Source organism: Corythoichthys intestinalis, chromosome 1 (assembly GCF_030265065.1).
Source record: "Corythoichthys intestinalis isolate RoL2023-P3 chromosome 1, ASM3026506v1, whole genome shotgun sequence".
Lineage (NCBI taxonomy): Eukaryota > Metazoa > Chordata > Actinopteri > Syngnathiformes > Syngnathidae > Corythoichthys > Corythoichthys intestinalis.
In genome coordinates, this window is record NC_080395.1 from 39,060,630 (window position 1) to 39,081,921 (window position 21,292).

Genomic DNA, 21,292 nt, shown 5'->3' on the forward strand with positions numbered 1-21,292 from the left:
ATGTAAACATTTGAGCTAGACATACAGTAATGCATAATTTCAATAATGCCAATAAGCTGTCAAAGAAAGTGTTACCTAAGAACCCAAATAAACCAACAAATAAGATACACTGGACAAAAGCCGTAGGATTCAAAACGAGGGGAAAAAAGTAGCGGCTTATAGTCCGAAAATTACGGTAGTCATTTGCGCTACCTATAACATCAAAAGATGGGTTTTGCTCCATGGTCACTTGACTCAGGTAAAGGGGAAGATTATTTACCCCTGCTTACATTAAATAACCTCCCACCCCTTGGTTATGCAACACTGCAGCTATGCAAAGCTGCTGATGTGACAGCTCCATGCATATACACACACGCACTGTGCGCACACATAACAGCTTTGCATGATGTAATCAATAAAATTGATTAATCAAGTCAATACGTCACAGCCTGTCACGTTGTTTTCCACTGGTTGTTCTGTTTCCCATGCAAGTTCAATATATTTCGTACATACTTCCACTGCACGCAGTGTATCTCTCCATCAGTGTGAGGTTCAACAAGAAAGGATGCGAAGGGGACACAAACAAGGTGACGCCACGTGATTCCACCAGCTGTTGCTGCATGCTGCTGGGAGGAAGAAGAGAAGCAGGAAGAGGAGGGAGAGGATGAACACACAGCGCACACGCATGGGAAATTGATGCAAGGCTGCTGCTCACGCCTTCTCGTGATTCAACACGCTAGATTTCAACTGTTCATCTCTCCGTTTTCTAGTAAGACAATAAGAAAGCTCTGTAAGACAATAAGAAAGCTCTGTGACAGCTCCGTAGATGGACGCACCCAGCTGATGAGGCGATCGAGGGGCGGATGGAAATGACATTTAAAGGCGCTAAAACCGGACAAGCAGACGATCAAATCCGCTCGATCGTACGTGTTTACCGCCACACGGAGAGGAGATGCCCTTCACAAATGGGATAGATGCGCACGTCTGATCGTTACCATGGATACCAGCACGCGAAAATTCACAGTAAGGAGATGGTTTTCCATTTACCTTAAGAACAAGGCCGCCCGGAGCAAGAACACAGCGGGATTCTGTCAACTAGAGGTGGGTCATATTTGGACCATGCAGTCATTCTACTAGTCTTAATAACATATCCCATATGTATGATGTGCAATCGTGTCACATGAAATATGCATCCCAGAATTCATGGAGGACTAAAACAACCCTTAGAGGCACGTAATATTGGATTTCAAGCTAAAATGAGGCAACCATCGATCAGTTAATTGTTTGTTTATTTACTAGCATTGGGCCTATTTGATTATTTAATCACCCCAAAACAAAACATTTGCTGCTTTTGGTAACTTTATAGGACTTTGTAAGATAATATGAAGACAAAATGTGAAAATTTAGACATGTTGGAGCAAAGCAGTGAGCTATTTTCACAATTTGTGACGTTTCACCCACTCAAGATTGATAATTGTCAACAATTTTGATCAAGTTAACATCAGGAATTTGCATATTTGGAATTATATATAGGAATTTGTTTATTAAACTTTACAGAAACCTAGTGTTTATATTGATTATACTGTACATATAGTATGTGAAATGCAAGCTGTTTGAAATATACATTGCATATATTGCAGGAATGTCAAACTCTGAGTTGTAAGCAGCATGCCAGTGCTGCAGTCCTTTGGTTTGTTGTGGAATGGCATAAGGCGTGAGGTCACTGTATGCTGCAGTGTCACCAATGTCGTTGTTTGTCCAGAGTCCAGGACACCTCAGCAGAGGGCCACTGCTTTGCCTGAGAGAGAGGCAGGCCTCTCAGAAATGCAATCAGACAGATGAGCGAACAAGCAGGCTGGCGGCCTGATAGATAAATGGATCCAGACAGATTGATTCAGTGGATGCCACTGCAAGAGATGCCTATTTATAGCTTAAAAAGATCAGAGCAGGGCAGGGTGGCAGCATGCTGTTTTTTTTTTTTTTTTTTGGCTCACTTTGTATTTTTGGTATATAAATAGAAGAAAAACACTTTTATGCTGTGGTGAAATATAGAACAAATGAAGCACATTTTGCTCAATACTTTGTGTGTGATGTTGCCATATTATGTGGAGCCATGGAGTTAGTCGTTTTTCTGGCTGGCTAATTTTGACTGACTAGTGATCAGTGGAAAAATATTAGTGACTCAATAAAGCCAAAACAAATAGTTGTTCATATATGTATCTTACTTTTACAGCCAATTTACAATGAGGAGGCAGATAGATAGATAGATAGATAGATAGATAGATAGATAGATAGATAGATAGATAGATAGATAGATAGATAGATAGATAGATAGATAGATAGATAGATAGATAGATAGATAGATAGATAGATAGATAGATAGATAGATAGATAGATAGATAGATAGATAGATAGATAGATAGATAGATAGATAGATAGATAGATAGATAGATAGATAGATAGATAGATCTGGTTTGTTATGAAATTTACAAAAACAGAATCTTTTTGTAATTTCCAATCTGAATACCTTAGCTATATATATAGCAGTGTCAACCATCATAGCTGTTGGTGTTCATTTGAGTTGATTAAATCGGCATTTTAGACAAAAGCATTACATTGCGGATTGACAGTTGCGCAAATGCTTGACTAAGCAGACTGAATGGGATGAAAAAGCCCCATCACATTATGCTTCACCACAAGTACAGTTGAGGTCAATGGTATTGTTGCGTAAATGTAAGCTTTCATTAAGTATAGAAAAAGATACGCTCATCCTTATATGAAGGCTTCAATGTACTTACTCTCAGAATTATTATTTATTTTAATGAATGAAAGAACTGTCAGTGACTGCACTCAAAAAATGCACATGCACTATTTTAACTTTTAAATAGGTGTTTTGCATTGTATATATGCATTAGTTTTGGTTTTTACACATAACTGAATTGATTGTTGTATTTATTATGTAAGCGAGTCAATTACCGTAAAACACTTATAAATAAGCATTGCTTAATATATACGTAACGTGATTTTAACGTTTTAATAGGTGTTTTCCATTGTATACACAAGTTAGCTTTGTGTTTTTACACATTACTGAATTCAATTGTTGCATTAATTATGTAAGAGGGTCTATTAATACGCTTATGAACTTTATAACGCTTATAAACCATTGCTTAATATATAGGTAATGTGATTAAATAAAACAAAAGTAACATTTTAAATAGGTGTTTTTCATTGTGTATACATATTAGCTTTGTGTTTTTACAAATTACTGAACCCATTGTTGTATTTATTATGAAAGAGAGTCAATTAAAACACTTATGAAAAAGCATTCCTTAATATACTGTATATGTGATGTGATTGCACAAATTGTATGACTTTTGTCCCTCTGATGTTGCTGTACACAGCAAAATCAGTGAAGTTGATTTTTTGGTGTAAATTATTGTTGAGTTGATTGGTGTTGGTTTGGGTGTTGTTTTAACACTAGCAGTGTTAAGATCGCTCTTGGCGTGGTGGCAATTAAGTGAGCTGAACACAGTCACCAAATGTACTAGCATAATAACTAGTTAATCAGCCACACCCAGTTTGAGTGCATGTGTCAGAAAACAAAGCAGGCGCAAAGACTTGCGGGTTAAGTGACACCACGACTGTAAGTAGTGTTGTCTGTAAATAGCTGGAGTGTGTTCGGTTGAAAAAGCACATAATACTGAGCCTGACATCTGTGCTGACTTAAGGGATGCAAAGTCCCTCTGTTACCTCTTGTGAGCGCAACAGTAGGGTACAATTGCCAGTTTGGCCCATATTCTGCACTAGGGTCCCCCACTCATCTAGAATATTATCAACACCACAATAAATATTTAAAATTAATACTCCTATTGTAAGGAACTAAAATGTGGTTACACATTTTACATGTAAAAGGTTTGAATAGGAATTGCTTAACTTGTTCAAGTAGTTTATTAAGTCTTACTTAAATCATTTAAGGCATTTTTCATTCAACTACATAACTTAATTGTTACTTAAAGCAGTTGTGTGAAACCACTTGAAATAAGGTTCTTGCATAAATACCATGTTTCATTTTATTGAGTGTGGGCAGATCCCTGTATCTTAATTATTTATATTATGAAGACATTTAAAACATTCTGTTAAATGCCTGCACTTTGGACCTTGAAATGTGTTTTGGGAACTGTTCCCAATGGACCAAGCAAGGTCCATAAAATACATGGTTGAATAAGTTAGGAAGAACAAGAGAGTCCTGACCTTCAAATATCCTCGGGATACACTACAGCAGCGATTAAACTCATGACTACACAGATATTCTTCAGGATGACTAAGCCAAAACTTTTCTTCCAGGTTTGCCTGGAATTCCGTATCCTTATAGTTGTGTATGTATATATCAACAATAATAATACTGTGACTGTCCCATTTGATTATATATATATATATATATATATATATATATATTTTTTTTTTTTTTTTACCCCAGGATGACAGCATACTCAAGGAGTTTGACATCAGCCACCATGTTAAAGAAGGCTTTGAGAAAGCAGACCCCTCTCAGTTCCAGCTGCTCAAAGTGCTTGGACAGGGATCCTATGGAAAGGTACAACTGTGTGATAAGCAGATATAAAGTTTTTACAGTTAATACCACCATTTAAATAATATTCCATGACAGCTAGCCAGATGTTAACTCCCATCTACAGTCTTTTCAACATGCATGACTTGAGCAAGTAGGTTGCAACTTCATAGAGGCAAGTAGCAGCTTTAGCAGCCGTAATATTGACACAGTGCCATGGTCCTCATGTTTGTTTGTTTTCTCATTTATTTGCGTAATTTCATCACTTTCATCACAAGTTTAAACCAGACAAAGCTAACCCGAGAAAAGGTTAAAATATGTTTTCAAATAGATGGTTTAATTAAACAATATTTCAAACTTGTTGGCCCTGTGTAAGAAAGTAGCAAATTATTTCTCAGGGTACTTTATTTTCTCAAACTATCTAATTAATTCAACTTTCAGTCAAAGCTGACAGTTTTCACACCAGTGTTAATGAAAAAATATATATTTCAGGTGTTTCTGGTGAGAAAGATCAGAGGTGTGGACAGAGGACAACTTTATGCAATGAAAGTCCTGAAGAAAGCCACACTTAAAGGTATGGTGGTAGAGGATATTTTGGCTGTCAACAAGATCAGCGGTGAAATGAAGAGCAGAAATGTGAACTATAATTAATGATTGTTTCCAAAATGGTTGTTGTTTTAACTTTATTGGTATGCAGTGTGTAGAAAAAGAATGAATGGCAAATATTCATTGAATAGTGCTATCCGAACTCAGTGTGCCCTACATTGAAGGGGATTTCAGCCAAAGAGGTTAATTCGTACGTTTTATACAGATAAACTGCAATTGAATGGGATTATTGTCAATGAGAACGCAATGTGATTGTGAATGAATGAGCAGAAGTTGTCTTGTGTTGACTCGTTGTCTTTGCACTACGGCACTCTTTAATCCTCTTAACTGGCACCCCATTGAATTTAAGTGGTCTTGTCTTGAGACGGATGTGATGTGGTAACGTTGTGGTTGTATTTACCACTGAGCAGCATGAGATGAGTCTAATCCTAATTATTGTTTTTAATCAAATAAATGCAATTTCAGATTCACCACAGGGATGTTAATATTCAATGTCTCCTTATCCCCTTCCCAGTCCGGGACAGAGTGAGATCTAAGATGGAAAGAGACATTTTAGCAGAGGTCAACCATCCTTTTATAGTGAAACTACATTACGGTAAGTCTAAATGCACCAACCCAATAGAGCAAATGGATATGTGTTTTGTTGTTACTTAGAGCTGTTTGTGTTAAAATTTACCATGCTTGAACATGCTCACTATTCCACCTTTTCAACTTTAAAGAAGTCCGCAGAAATAACACAGTGATTATACTAAAGCCCTAACACAGTTGTTAAGCTCCAATGTGTCATATCTGGTCTGTGTGTGCGTGTCTGTGTGTGGGTGTAGCCTTCCAGACAGAAGGAAAGCTCTATCTAATCCTAGACTTTCTCCGAGGGGGGGACCTTTTCACTCGTCTGTCGAAAGAGGTTAGTTTGGTATCTGCCAGCCTTAAACAATGTCAAGCCTTTACAGTTCAAGGTTTTTGTCTCGCATGGATTGAAGAAATTTCACATAACTATCATGTACTTGTTGCAATGCATTAAACATGTTCTGATACGGAATATCTTCATTCATTTCAGGTGATGTTTACGGAAGAAGATGTCAAGTTTTACCTCGCCGAGCTGGCTTTGGCCTTGGACCACTTACACAGTTTGGGAATCATCTACAGGGATCTCAAACCTGAAAAGTAATTAGCACAATTGGTTCTTATTTTGCAGCCTCAGCCAAAGGGGTTGTTTCTTGCCAGCTTAGTTTGACCGTCTCTGTAAGAATGCACAATCCACATTTTTACGATTTAGTGTTTGGGGTTGGGAGGGGGGACATATTCAGAAAATTAATCTGGTTGAAGCACTCCAATGCGGTAAGGAATTCTTGAATACATACTGTATATTGGGAAAACCAAGCTACCATTGAGCAGACACATAGCATAACACAGGCGGGATAACTCTGCAGGTCAAGACTCGGCTGTCTACCTGCACCTCAAATAGAAGAAGCATACCATATTCTAGAAAGAGATAACACTTTGAAAGTAGGTCCAGGAACCTCTGGGTACCTCGTTTTACAATACGATTTGCAAGAGAAGGCTCACAATAACGATTATCTTACAATATGACGATCTAACATTTATTAGTACATTTGTCAGGTAATCAAAATAAAAACCCAATTCCCATACGTTCAACACAAATAAAATCAGAAAACACTGATTGCACATTATGATCAATCTATATTTACCAGTAATTGAATATGCTACAAAGACGCAATATTTGATCTTCGAACTGATAAACTTTGTTTTTAGCAACTAACCATTAACATAGAATTTAATGTCTGCAACATGTTCCAAAAAAGCTGGGATAGGGTCATGTTTACCACTGCGATACATCACCTTTTAACATTCAATAAACATTTGGGAACTGAGGACACTAATTGTTGAAGCTTTGTGGGTGGAATTATTTCACATCCTTGCTTGATTTACAGCCTCAACAGTCCGGGTCTCCGTTGTCATAATTTACGCTTCATAATGTGCCAAACATTTTCAGTGGGAGACAGGTCTGGACTGAAGAGACTAACTTGTATACCGATATGTACTAGTCCCACCTCCAGTTTTGGAAAAAGTTCATTTACTGCATGAGCTAGTTCAAATTGCAAGTCTCAAATTTTAAAATAAACTGTTCAGTTTATAGTTCATAATTCAAAATTTTGTACTAAAGTTCATAATTTTAAAAAAATAAATAAATAAAGAACTTTTGTAGTTCTTTCTTCTCCCCATAAATTGCTGCAAGCTATTATTGACAGTTGATATAAAACCACAGACAGCAATTATTTTATCCACTTAAACACTGAAACTGTCAGGGTACGCAGGTAGTGTGGACCCAAATGCAGGGAAAGGGGGGCAAGACAGATGAACAATGCAAAAATGGTTTAATTAAAGCAAACAAATAACAAAGTACAAAACAAAGGCTGTGGTGATCCAAAGAAAGCACAGAGGGAAACAAAACTCTGTTACTGACAAAAGACTGGTTTTCAAAAATCTTACTTTGAAGACTAGGGCTTGGATGGACGGGAATTAAAGCTGACCAGAACGTGGACATGGACATTGGAACACATTAGGGATCAGTGCAAACATGTACATTGACAATGACGCAACAAAGAGTGAAAAGATACTGGGAGCTTATATACACACACAGACAAGGGGTAACGAGACAATGAGGAACAGGTGGGTAACACAGTAGGGTGCTGGAGGATACACTAGGAGCAGGCACATCAGGTGAAATCAATGGGCAATCACAGGGACACACGAGGATGGAACCAACGCAAAAACAGAAACGAACCAAACAGAAACGGTGTTAGATTCATCTTCATGTTCAATTTTAAATCTGCGTCGGTACTGAGTACTGACCTGTTCGTAAAACCCGGTTAAATGTTAGTACTTGGCCGGTGTTCTGTCAGATTTTTCAGCCCATCAGAAATTGTAACTTTGCAGTCCCGCACATGCATGTAACATTACAAACAGCCGCAAATGCAGCTATTCCAAAGTAAACACCAAAATCTTTCTATAAAGCAAGGAAAATGTACTTATGTTTGGTCATGGACGCACACGAAGGAAAGTTCTCCTCACACACATACTGGATGTGGTTTTTTTGTGGCATGTGGATGTGGCTGTGCTCAACTGGACTGCACGCACACCACTCTCTCACCAGTAACATCTTCTCTGCGCTATTAACCATTTATTTACGCCGCATTCATGTTGCACATGTACTGTATATTTATGATGTAACTTGTTTATTTAGCACCTTTGGATAATATTAAGAGTCCAACTGAATGTAAAAGAATGCTTATTAAATATTATTAAAAGAATGCTTATTAAATATTTTTAATTTTGACAAAACACCGGGTTTAAAGAGCTATCGTCTCCTTTGTCCATGCTGCTGTATTTGCTAAAACAACGTAGCAGTGACAGGCAGCTTGAATTGCCAGATTGGATAGTTTTCCGATATTAAGGTTTGTTTATTTATAGTGTTTTTAGCCTATAGTTTGATCTGCAGTTTTGTTGGAAAGACCTATTCTGAACTCATGAACGAGGTTATGAAGGTTGCTCACAACCGCTAGAATGAGTGCGTTCACAGTAACATCAATGAGACGGAAATATTATGCATTCAATTCACTTTCGCCCAAAATATGAACGAGTTCAAGAACAATCGTTTATTGAACGCGTTCATTCACAACACTGTCCACCTCTATTTGAAAGATGGGCGAGAGGAGCCATCTTCATGAGCTGAGGAGCTTTTGAAACAGGTTAATCGACTTCAACTCTGATGTTAGTCAACTACAAAAAATCTCAAGTCATTCAACCACTAGCATAAAGTCAAATTTTACATGATTTTGCCTAAATCTTCTCAATATGCACAAAAAAACTAAACACAAAATTCTTATCAATCTATAAGGTGTTAATAAAGTTTAACACATACCTCCATTTAGCAGTGTCCTGAGCTATTTAACTTTTTCTTTACATTTTCCTTGGCAGTATTGTGAGGTCCTAGCCAATTTTGCGAATAAATATATCAATTTTGGTCTTTCTCGACAGCATTCTTTTGGATGAAGAGGGACATATAAAGATAACTGGTAAGTCCATTCAAGTCCTCATACTCTGACTATTTTCTTCCGCATTCTACCAAACGTAGTCCCTTTCTCTTTCACCAGACTTTGGTTTGAGTAAGGAAGCCATTGACCATGATAAAAGAGCATATTCCTTCTGCGGAACGATTGAGTATATGGCCCCAGAGGTGGTCAACAGGAGGGGGCATACGCAAAGTGCAGACTGGTGGTCTTTTGGGGTATTGATGGTAAGATTGGTTATCACTTTTAGCCAAACTGTTAAATCTCTTAATTTGCCTTTTGGCAGGCAGAAAAAGTGCTTAATTGCCATATCTGTGGGATTATGTCCTGTCACTTTCAGTAATCATGCATCTGCTTGTTTGTCAGCCAGTGGCTTAGTTGACTAATTTCAGAAAGGAGGTTAACATTCACTGACAGATGGCTGCCACATCAGGGCACCAGGGAGGGGTGTTATCACTTAAAGAAAAAGCCTATTCAAGCATTCCAGCCAACGATACCAGATTTGTCAAATCAAATTGGGAGTAACGAATATTTAGTCATTTTAATAATAAAGCCAGTAATACAGTTGTTTTAATAATATATATTAGCACTTACCACATTGCTTTGTTGATACTATTCTTGTCTTTTTTTGCAGTTTGAGATGCTGACCGGATCTTTACCATTCCAAGGAAAAGATCGGAAGGAAACAATGGCCCTTATTCTGAAGTAAGATGCAATTTGTCACTGGTTTATGTTGTTCCAAAAGTTAATATTAACTTAGCAATATTTTAATTAGTGAGGGGGGATAGATTAGTTGATTTATTGATTGCTAATTAGAAATGATCGTTGATAAGCCTTGTCTTTCAGTAGTTGAGACAAAATACAGTGCACTCCTTAGCTACAAAAGAAAGCCAGACTGGTTCTGTTATTTCAGTGATTTCCTATTCTATATTTCCTTATAGTTGGTGCTATACTTACTATAAATTAATTATTATTTGTGTTTTTGTGTTAGTAATGTTTATTTTTATGTCTTGGAAGGGCCAAATTGGGGATGCCACAGTTTCTCAGTCCTGAGGTGCAGAGTTTATTAAGAGCACTTTTCAAGAGGAACCCTGCTAACCGTCTAGGTATTTTGGACGCTATAATTGTTTGTTTTTATTACAGAAAACCTTAATTTTTGGACTGTAAGTCACTAAACTTTCCCCTTCTTTGAACCCTGCAGTTGATAGTCCAATAGGGTTTATTTATGTATTTTTACATGCTAATGAGCTCCATGTCTTTTGGTGTAAATATCCTATGATACACTGTGGACACCTGTGGCTTATATACCAGGGTTTCCCCCCGGACTTTTTGAAACTGTGGTGGTGAGCTGCATCAGAGTCGGACAGCCTCACCATGTCGTGCCGCAGCGAAATTTTTTTTTCACGTTTTTTTCCCCCAAGAAGAACCATAACAAAGATATATTTGAAATATTTCATTAGGCAGGCTAATGTTGTAGCTCCCAGCTACGGTAGATGTATGTAAAATGCGTAGCTGATTATAGCTACGTTACCCTACGTAATAATACGACTTTTTTTCTCGTAGCAATAGTACGACATACATCTCGTAGGGACGTAGTCCTTCTTCTTCCTTTTATTTGGCCCAAATACGTACTACATTACCACAATAATAATAATAGTCCTCCTGTTAACGGACTCATTTCAAGGAGTAGGGGGGGAATTCAAATAGCCATGTAAAGAGTATTCCAGTTTCGGTGAGAAGGTGAATAGTTTTTTGTTGTTGTTCATGAACTACATTTCCACACAAACGCACATCGAGGTACCATTAACTTAGCAAGGAGAAGTATTAGAGTCATTTTTTGATTTTCTCAGAACTCGGGAACTTGAAAAGAAAGCGTATTTATTAAAGTTTCGTCAACCGTGATTGTGTATATCGGTCTGCCGAAACAGCCTGTTAGCACAAATATAAGTACGCCTGCCCCTCGTTGTTGACGTTAGTGTGGCGGCACTCCAAAAATATAGCAAGGCTCTATTTTGGGCCCCGCCTCTTGGCGTAAATTCATTCAAACTTTGCCTTCCGTCCAAAACGGCCGTCCACCGCTCACTTTCGCCAAAAAGTCAGATCCAAACTATTGTAATGCCCCTGATATGGGGAAGAAGGAGAGGAATTGGTATTGGCTTTCCCACTTTTTTTTGGTAACAATAATAAAGAAAAACAATAACAAAATAACAGCGGGCTGCCTCGACATGCGATCGCTATCTCTTGCTATCTCGCCCGTTCTCCCATTCGTTCTACTCACTTCCCCCTGCGTCACAGCTCCCCAGTCGCTTAAGAGGCCGTGCTTAGTTATGGACATTACAATACACAATGAATAGGTTGCCGCTGAACTCTTCGCACTCGGCTGCCGCTAGTTTGAAACAGCCTTCAAAAATAAAAAAAATAAAAAAAAAAACATCTCATTTGCAAGGCGTGGCGGCTTTTATTTTGGTGTGGTGGTGCGCCACAATCTCTATTTATTTAGGGGAAACCCTGTATATGTATACAAACACAAATTTTCTTTTTAAATTTTATGGGTGTGGCTTATAGTCAGGTGTGCCTTATAGCCCAAAAATTACAGTACATGTATCTAGTGATCCAGGGTGGAGTCAAGGCTCTAGCTTCCTGCACTCCTGAACAAAATGAGCAGTATAGAAAATACATGGATGGTTGAATACATTCAGCATGGTTTTACAGTTCTCTGGATAAATAAGGTCAGGTAGGGTGTTGAATGCAATGACAGCAGATTCTTTATAAATGATATAATGAGGCAGTTCAAAACCAACCGAGTCACCTAACAATGATCCTTTCACAGCATAAGCATCAATATGAGCGGTTCTATTTCCTTTTGCTTAGTGATATGATGCATTCTGCACTTAATGCTGTTTCAATGGCTGTAAAGACTGTTTAAAAACGAGGTAGGGAATTACATTAAAGTCAACTGAATACAGTATTACACAAAAATATTTAGGTTAGGTTAAGTTAGGTTAGGTTAGGTTAGGTTAGGTTAGGTTAGGTTAGGTTAGGTTAGGTTAGGTTAGGTTAGGTTAGGTTAGGTTAGGTTAGGTTAGGTTAGGTTAGGTTAGGTTAGGTTAGGTTAGTATCGCATGGGCATTGGCCTAAGCAATTCTAGCTTACATTACCTAAATGTGCGATTCACAGGTGCAGGACCAGCTGGAGTGGATGAACTGAAAAGTCACTGTTTCTTTGCATCAATCAACTGGAATGTGAGTGTGCAGAACCTTTTCACAACGCAAACATTTTTATGCCAGAGGCAAAGCTGCTGTTCAAGCAACAAATAAATGTAACACTGTTTTTCCACAAATGCATGAGCAGTGGTTATAAAACATTGTACACAATGTATACTGAATTTTATAGTATCATAATAGCTTTTTTTTTTTTTTTTTAAATCAAAGATATACCCTGCAGTGAACACGTGGCCACAATATGAAATCATAAGACATCTGATGGAATCCTCTATCTTCCATTTGTGCCAGTTTTCCACATTATATTTGTACCACGCTAATCCTCTTATCTTTAATAGCCTTTCTAGTAGAAGGTTTTATGAACAGTATGCAAGGTTACAACCTTACAAAACTCACTGAATGGTGTTGATGCTGTGCTGTACAGTCACTACTAGCCCAATGAGACAGTATAGTAAAGATTATTTGAAGTCTGATAGCACTGATTGAGTGCATACAATTGCCATGTGGGTACAAGTGAATTGACAGTGACTGAAGGTAACTCTCAGAAAGCCTTAGTACATTAAAGTAGTGAGTGACATCTAGAGGAAGATAACAGTATTACATTAAAATGAATGAAAAATGAATTTCTGAGTGAAGTGAATAAAAGAAATAGTTGAAAGTTAAATAAGTACCACATAGGCAAATGCTGTTTCACAAAAATAGATGTTGTATTTAAATGGCAATTTCTGGGTTAAAGTCTTTTCAGTGACAAAAATGCTTTTAAGAATTGGATTGTGGTTGTTGTTTTTATCTTTAGAAGTTGTACCGGAAGGAGATTAGGCCACCATTCAAACCAACTGTTGGAAGACCTGAGGACACTTTTCACTTCGACCCAGAGTTCACTTCCAGAACACCCACAGGTATCCGCAAAGCACACATACAGTCGTATGAAAAATTATCTGAACCTTTTATAATTTCTCACATTTCTGGGAAAAAAAAAAAAAAAAAAAAAAAAAAAACAACTTTAGATATGATCTGATCTTTGTCAAAATCACACAGATGAAAAAACAGTGTCTGCTTTAACTAAAACCACCCAAACAAATATAGGTTTTCATATTTGAATGTGGATAGTATGCAAACAATGACAGAAGGGGGAAAAATGAGTAAGTTAATCATCACATTTAATAGTTTGCAGGTCTTCAGACAGCTCTTTTGACCAAGCCATGTGCAGAGGGTTCACTTACTTTTTTTTAAACCTTCTGTCATTGTTTGCATGCTATCCTCATTAAAATATGAAAAACCTATAAATGTTTGGGTGGTTCTAGTTAAAACAGACACTGATTTTCATTTGTGTGATTTTGACAAAGTTCATATCACATTTGATGGTGATTTTATGCAGATATGTTTTAAATTCCAAAAGTTTCAGATACTTTTTTGGACCACTATACATATCAATATATACCAGTGTTATAAACCAAATCAAATAAAAAAATAATTTTAAAAAATCAAGGTGTTTGATGTGTACACTACATGAGTATGTTTATGTCTTTGCCAATTTAGACTCTCCTGGCATCCCACCCAGCGCAAACACACACCAGCTGTTTCGTGGTTTCAGTTTTGTTGCAACTAATCAGAGTCAGGAACCAAGTGTGGCCAATGTTCTACCTTCCCACCAGGAAGGGAAAACCATAAATCCTATCGCACAGGTACATGATGAATTTAAGGAACAATGTCACATCATTACGCTCTCAGTCTATGAGATTAACACAAATAATGACTGTGTGTCTGGCTCTGTAGCATCTCCGTGGTGACGTGGCCTTCAGTGACATTTATGAGTTGAAGGAGGAAGTTGGCCCGGCACCCAACTCAGCCTACAAGAGATGTCTTCATAGAGTGACTGCTGTAGAATATTCAGTTAAGGTAGTAAACCAATAAATTCGCTCGTGCGGTGGAACCTCTATGATAAATTGTCGAGAAAAGTCAGGATATCACCAACATAGTCAGAAAAATATATATCTAAATATGCCTATATAAGTTATGAAATATTTAATTAAGGTCACAAACATTTTATTTTGAAACACTCATTCCAAATATTGTACTGCTCAGTAAGTTGAAAACTGAGTGTTTTATTGTGTACATAAGTTTTGGTTTTTTTTATTTATTTTTTTTTGGGGGGGGGGGGGGGGGGGGGCTGAATTTGGCACATGTCACGATCCCATTAATTAATTTTACGCATCATGTTATTCTGCACGTAACTCATTTCAATAGGTGTCGCATTAAAAAATAAATAAATAAAAACTATATTGATCAAAGTTCCATCAAAATATTCAAATGACCATAGATTGTTAGATTAATTAAATTGACAAAGTTTTACATATATTTTGTCATTATTGGCTCTTTGTTTATTTTGACAAAAGCCTGTTGCTCAAATGTTGTTCAGACAGCAAGGGATAATAGTACATTTTTGGAGTAAATGGGTGTTCTTTAAACTGGCTGTAGATTTTCCTTGTCTCACTAAAATTTCAGTCAAATTTTTCTACTAAACTCTAAAATGATACCAAAGGTTTTAGAATACCAGTCATTTTGTAACTGGTATGGTCAACATGTTCCGGCATGCTCAAAATTAAGGGTTAACAATTAAATACTTTTTGGGGAACTGGCAATCAACGATATAACCATCTACAGCTACATTACAAGCACAAAAATCAAAGGTTTAAAAAGGAGCATGTATCTTTTTCGGTGGAAATTTTGCCTAATAGATTCATGAACAAGAGTATACTATATCTTGCAGATTATTGACAAAGGAAGGAAAGATCCTGCTGAAGAAATTGAGATTCTTTTAAGATATGGACAGCATCCCAACATCAACCCATTAAAGGATGTAAGTGAAACAAACACAAGATTAAATGAATATAACTGGACAAAGACTCATGGGTGATTAACTTCTAAAGTTCATTTGAGGTACTTATTGCATGAATCTACATGTTTTCTCTGATATTTAGGTATTTGATGATGGCCATTGCGTGTACCTGGTTCAGAATTTGTTGAGAGGAGGCGAGCTGCTCAACAGAGTGTTGACCGTGCCAAATTTCATAGAGAAAGATGCATCCGACATCATCTGCACACTGACCAAAACTGTAGAGTATTTACACTCCCAGGGGGTAAGATTTGGATACAAAAACTGCACTATACATTACATTATATATGATCTTTGGGGTGTACAAAACAGGTGTTATTGAATTTTTTTTTTTTTATATCCAAAGATTGTTAAAAAATAAAATTGATTAAAAAAACATTGTGTGCATTTTTCAGGTTGTGCATCGGGACCTGAAGCCCAGTAATATTTTCTACACTGATGACAGAGGACTCCCAGAATGTCTCAGGATTTGTGATTTTGGTTTTGCCAAACAGCTGAGAGCTGAAAATGGCTTACTAATGACTCCATGTTACACAGCAACATTCATGGCACCAGAGGTACGTTGAATAGATATAAAACAGTCTTAATTATGACGTGACAGTTGATACTGTCATGAGAATTAATGAATGCTTATGACAGATGTAATTTAGTGTCATCTGGCAAATTATCACCAGTATTAGATTTGCTATATAACAACGTTGGAATTTGGGAGCATCTAAGCCCCCCTCTAATTTGTTTCCCTGCAGGTTGGAGAGGCTAATTCTGTTCTTCTTGTTCTTAAAGTAGAATTTTGTGACGGCTGAATCTGGGTCTTGAAACCGTTTTTGAGTGTGTTTAAAGGGGATCACTGAAGACAAATAATTTATTTGTGGTAATGTTTTCATCTTACCTGTCGCTATCAGGCCGAAAAGTGGATAGATTGTTCCAATGTATTAAGTCGTCACATATTTTTGTGAAGAGTGGTATATGATTTAACTTAATTAATTCTGTAAGTCTTGGTGAAATGTTGATACCTAGATTTCTGTCCCCTATTGGAATATTTTGATTTAATTTTGATCTGCAGGTTTCCATGAGTTTGTCGTTCATTTATCTTTTAGATATAATAATATATTGTCTGTGTATAAATTAATTTTGTGTTCTGATATTTGCAAGCAGATCCCTGTAATCTTAGCATTTTTTCTTATTGCAATTGTCAACGATTCGATAAATTATGCAAATACTAAGGGTGAGAGTGGGCAGCCCTGTCGAGTTCCTCTATGAAGACAAAAACTTTGTGATATAATCCCGTTAGCGTTGACTGTGGCTTTAGGGGCATTGTAAAACGTTGTTATCCAGTGGATTAATGGTTCTCCGAAGCCATTTTTTTTTTCAGTATTTTGAAGAGAAAGATCCAGTTAACTTTATCAAATGTTTTTTTCTGTCTCCAACAATAGGATAATTGCTTTCTTATTGTTATTCTGTACCCTATTTAAAAGGTTTAGCAGTCGTCTTATATTGTTGGTCGAGTTATAGTAGGACGAACTTGTTCTAATCTAGCAGCTAAAGCCTTTGCGATGGTTTTAATGTCTGTATTCATTAAAGTTAGTGGTCTATAGTTTGCCTGGTTGGATTAGGTTTTTCCCTGCTTTTAATAATAATAATAATAATAATAATGATAATACATTTTATTTGAAGGCGCCTTTCTGGCACTCAAGGTCGCCTTAAAAACATTTAAACATAATACAAGTGAGAAAATTAACGTATAAAACATTTAAGGCAATTTTAAAATACTAAAAGAGATATAAGGGCAGTAATAAGTAAAAATATATATATATAATAAAATAAAATCAGACCAGAAATTAATGGTTGTTATGGATAGGCAGGTCTAACCAGGTGAGTTTTGAGTTTGGATTGAAAAAGTGGGAGGGGATCTGTGTTCTTGAGGTCGGGTGGGAGTGAATTCCATAGCCGGGAAGCCGAGCGGCTGAACGCACGGCTCTCCATGGTGCTGGGGCGAGCGGGGGGGACAGACAGTTGTATGGAGGAGGATTTAAGGGCACAGGAGGGAGTTATAACATGAATGAGGTCGGATAGGTATGAAGGGGCGAGGTTATGAATTGCCTTGAATGTGAGGAGGAGAACTTTGAACTGGATTCAAGAGTATTGGCAGTAGTTTGATTACTGCGGTGTTCATATTATCTCGAATTTGACCATTTACATTTATTTCTAGTACAATTCTATAGAAAACTGGTGCCAGCATATTCCAAAAGTGTTTGAGATACGACACAGAAACTCTGTTTGTCTGTCTGGCATGTGCTCTGCCTGTTGGCATATCCTTGAAGGACTTCCTTAGTTCAGCAAGGGTTAGTGGGTTATATAGCAATTGTTTATGGTCTAAAGCTATTTGCAGGATGTTAAGATTACTGCCAAATAGATCAATGTCTTTTTCATTATATTCATTCGTCACCGAGTACAAGTTTCTGTAGTAGCTGGAAAAAGTTTTGTTAATTTTCTCTGGTGATTGTGTAAGTTTGAGTATAATTACTTCAAATCTTCTCAGAATGCTTTCCACTAGTTTTAGGAGCGTATTTAGTGAAAAGGACTATATCAGCATACCAACATATTTTGGGCAATTGCATGCTCTCAACTTTGAGGAAACAGTTTAATAAAAATACTTTTCTTGTTCCAATATTGTTTTTGATTTTGTGTGTGCAGGTTCTAAAGAAGCAAGGTTATGATGCAGCATGTGACATTTGGAGCTTGGGGATCCTATTGTACACCATGATTGCTGGGTAAGCCAGCAAGTTTGTGCAGTGACAACATTGTTGTTCTATTTTAGTAGGTTCCCACCTATGTTTCATGTATGTGGTGAAACATTTGAATCTCCCTTCCACCTGAATCATTTTCTCCCATTTGCTTACCCTGAAGTTTCAGTCCATTCGCCAGCAGTCCTGAAGATTCAGCAGAGGAAATTCTAGCTCAAATTGGCTGTGGTAAATTCATCATCAGTGGAGGTAACTGGGACCTGGTGTCAGATGCTGCTAAGGTTAGAATTATAAATGTTGTTTGTCAACAGAAAAAAAATATTATTGCCACTATTAGCTGTGACACACATGTTTCTGCATATGTTTAAAAGGACATTGTCACCAAGATGCTCCATGTGGACCCACATCAGCGGCTGACTGCACCCCAGGTACTCATTGTAGCAAAAAAATCTGGCTATTTAGTTCACTGTCTATCTAAGCAACGAATGCATTATTGTTTTTTTTCATCCAAAACGAACTCATTCATCTCTTTGTATCATGAGGTCTTGTATTTGTATATTGGGCCTTGGTCCTACAACATTCAATTCAACATAGGTGTTTGGTTCTGTTTAGGTCCTTCGCCACCCATGGATTGTAGGGAGGGATCAGCTCTCTGATAAAGTGCTCACAAGACAAGATGTGATTACTGTTAAGGTAGGCAACACCTACTAGTACACCCCATAAAAGAAACTTTGACTAAATCTACATGTAATACTGATCATGGCCATAGGATGGGGGTGTTAGCCACTTAATGAGGTATTGTGTATTTTAACCTGTCTTAATCTTGCCCACTAGGGGGCACTGTCCGCCACTTATTCTGCCTTGAGGCGCTGTGCTCCAGCTCCGGTCCTCGAACCAGTGCAGTCCTCCAGCTTGGCCCAGCGGAGAGAAATGAAGAAAGTTGGGAGTACTGTCATAACTTCAGACCTTAAAGATAAGGGGTAGAAAAAGCAAACTAATACAATAATATACAAAAGTTAATGAAATTTTATTTCATGCTTGCCTCTGGAATTAGATAATGTTCCTAATAATAGATTGCAGTGGCCTTTGTCAGATACACCAGTTCGCTCTCAGTTGCCATTCATCAAACGACACACAGAGCTCTTTCATAATGCACAATTTAACGGATCCACTACCCTGCATTGAATCATACTGAGAACTCAACGTTTTGGATATATTATAATAGCATTATGCTGTATGAGATTGAAAGAAATGATGTAGAATATCATCAGGTCACCTGATTTTTCTGTACCTCATACATGTTCAGTGAAAGTAATAACACTTTTCAGTACGGTATACAGTATTTCACATAATTTATATCAACTGACATGGATTGGTAGAAAAGCATTTTCCAAGGATGTCTTTTAAAGATGAATGTTTGCGATTGGTTTGGTATTTATACAGCTCTGTACCAAACGTAAAGTGAGTTACAGCCCTTTTTTCATCCATTTTGGGAAAGCTCACCTGACCTGGTGTTCAAAATCAAAATGTTAAATGAACAATAAAATAAAATACTCTGCATTATTCTTATCTACTCATTTATATGCAGACACCCTTTGCTTATTTAAGTGTAAATATGCAAGCTGAACTGAGTTAATGGCACCAGCACAGTCGTATCAAGCTCAATTGTTAGTTTCTGTGGTTGTCCTCCTTAGTTTCAATTTAGGACTCTGACAAACAAAAAACAAATAAGTAGCCACTATTGTCTTATGGACTGAGAAGGTATTACATGATTAAACCAAGTGTGTCGTGTTCGTTTATGACATTGTTATTTGGCATAAAAGTAGTCATAGCAAGCATGGTTCTACAGTGAACAACATTTTTTTTTTCAATTGCTGTGTGTGTGATCAGTAATGTCAGCCATTAGGCTTCTGTTTGCTAGTAAGTTTTGAACGCTAAAACAATTGTGCACGAACTCTTCACACAAACTGCTAATTGCTGCGGCAGTGAGTGTAAATAACGTGAATGCAATCACAAATACGAGGTAAGATGTAAGCCGTTTTTGCAGTATGAGTTACATTCTTTGCCGTCCAACATGTCAGTAGAAATGTAGATCAAGATCCGCACAATCACAATGTCTAATTTGTACCAATTAAAAATTGTTGTGATTATTCTAGATGAATCAATTTGCACTATGGCGCTAAAATCAGGTAGCGTTGTGCCAGTCACGACTCATACAAAATATATTGATGTGTTTTACTGGTCAAAACACACATGCGGCAATGCTGTAAATATTGTTCATTCATTTAGTACAAATCACCAGGACAAGGTTCAATTGTGTTTAATTTGTTAATGTACTGCAAGACATTTGTGTGTGCAGACTGTACATATTACATTGTAACATTCATCTAATAATGGGTGTAGATAAATACCTGGCTAATCATTTAAATGGTTGGTTAAGATGCCAAAGTTTTACAAATAAAGGAGATTACAAACTGCAGTATTTGTCTAAAGTATGTGCCTTCATGTGGATTTGTTTGCAAGGTGAGCCACATACAGTTTTGGGAGTTCCAGCATGTATTATCTGTAACACACACACACAAAAAGCAACTGACACACGTTTTGCATGTATTTATTATTATCATTATTATTATTATTATTCCCATTAAATCATAGAAACATTTGACATCTGTGTCTTAGTATCATACAGTTGTGGTCAAAAGTTTACATACACTTGTGAAGAACATAATGTCATGGCTCTCTTGAGTTTCCAGTTATTTCTACAACTCGGATTTTTCTCTGATAGAGTGATTAGAACAGATACTTCTTTGTCACAAAAAACATTCATGAAGTTTGGTTCTTTTATGACTTTATTATGGGTGAACAGAAAAAAGTGATCAAATCTGCTGGGTCAAAAATATACATACAGCAGCGCTAATATTTGGTAACATGTCCCTTGGCCATTTTCACTTCAATTAGGTGCTTTTGGTAGCCATCCACAAGCTTCTGGCAAGCTTCTGGTTGAATCTTTGACCACTCCTCTTGACAGAATTGGTGCAGTTCAGTTAAATTTGATGGCTTTCTGACATGGACTTGTTTCTTCAGCATTGTCTACAAGTTCAAGTCAGGACTTTGGGAAGGCCATTCGAAAACCTTAATTCTAGCCTGATTTAGCCATTCCATTACCACTTTTGATGTGTGTTTGGGGT

The 21,292-nt window shown here is 37.1% G+C and overlaps 1 protein-coding gene across 2 annotated transcripts; it reads left to right on the top strand.

Annotated features, from left to right (window-relative positions):
- The first annotated feature begins 508 nt into the window (after positions 1-508).
- On the top strand, positions 509-20,601 carry rps6ka2 (ribosomal protein S6 kinase, polypeptide 2). 2 transcript variants are annotated; one of them, XM_057842293.1, is made up of 23 exons: positions 1,012-1,080; positions 4,324-4,355; positions 4,457-4,573; positions 5,039-5,120; positions 5,667-5,747; positions 5,977-6,056; positions 6,210-6,316; positions 9,212-9,249; positions 9,328-9,470; positions 9,878-9,948; positions 10,261-10,349; positions 12,421-12,485; positions 13,261-13,363; positions 14,004-14,149; positions 14,241-14,363; positions 15,235-15,324; positions 15,446-15,604; positions 15,756-15,917; positions 18,055-18,131; positions 18,268-18,385; positions 18,476-18,532; positions 18,717-18,797; positions 18,939-20,601. In XM_057842293.1, the coding sequence occupies exons 4-23, from the start codon at positions 5,090-5,092 to the stop codon at positions 19,086-19,088; spliced, it is 1,971 nt and encodes a 656-aa protein (XP_057698276.1). In that variant the 5' UTR covers positions 1,012-1,080; positions 4,324-4,355; positions 4,457-4,573; positions 5,039-5,089; the 3' UTR covers positions 19,089-20,601. The 2 variants fall into 2 exon arrangements, with proteins under 2 accessions (XP_057698268.1, XP_057698276.1); XM_057842285.1 differs by lacking the exon at positions 4,324-4,355 and having other exon boundaries at positions 509-1,080.
- The last annotated feature ends 691 nt before the right edge of the window (positions 20,602-21,292 follow it).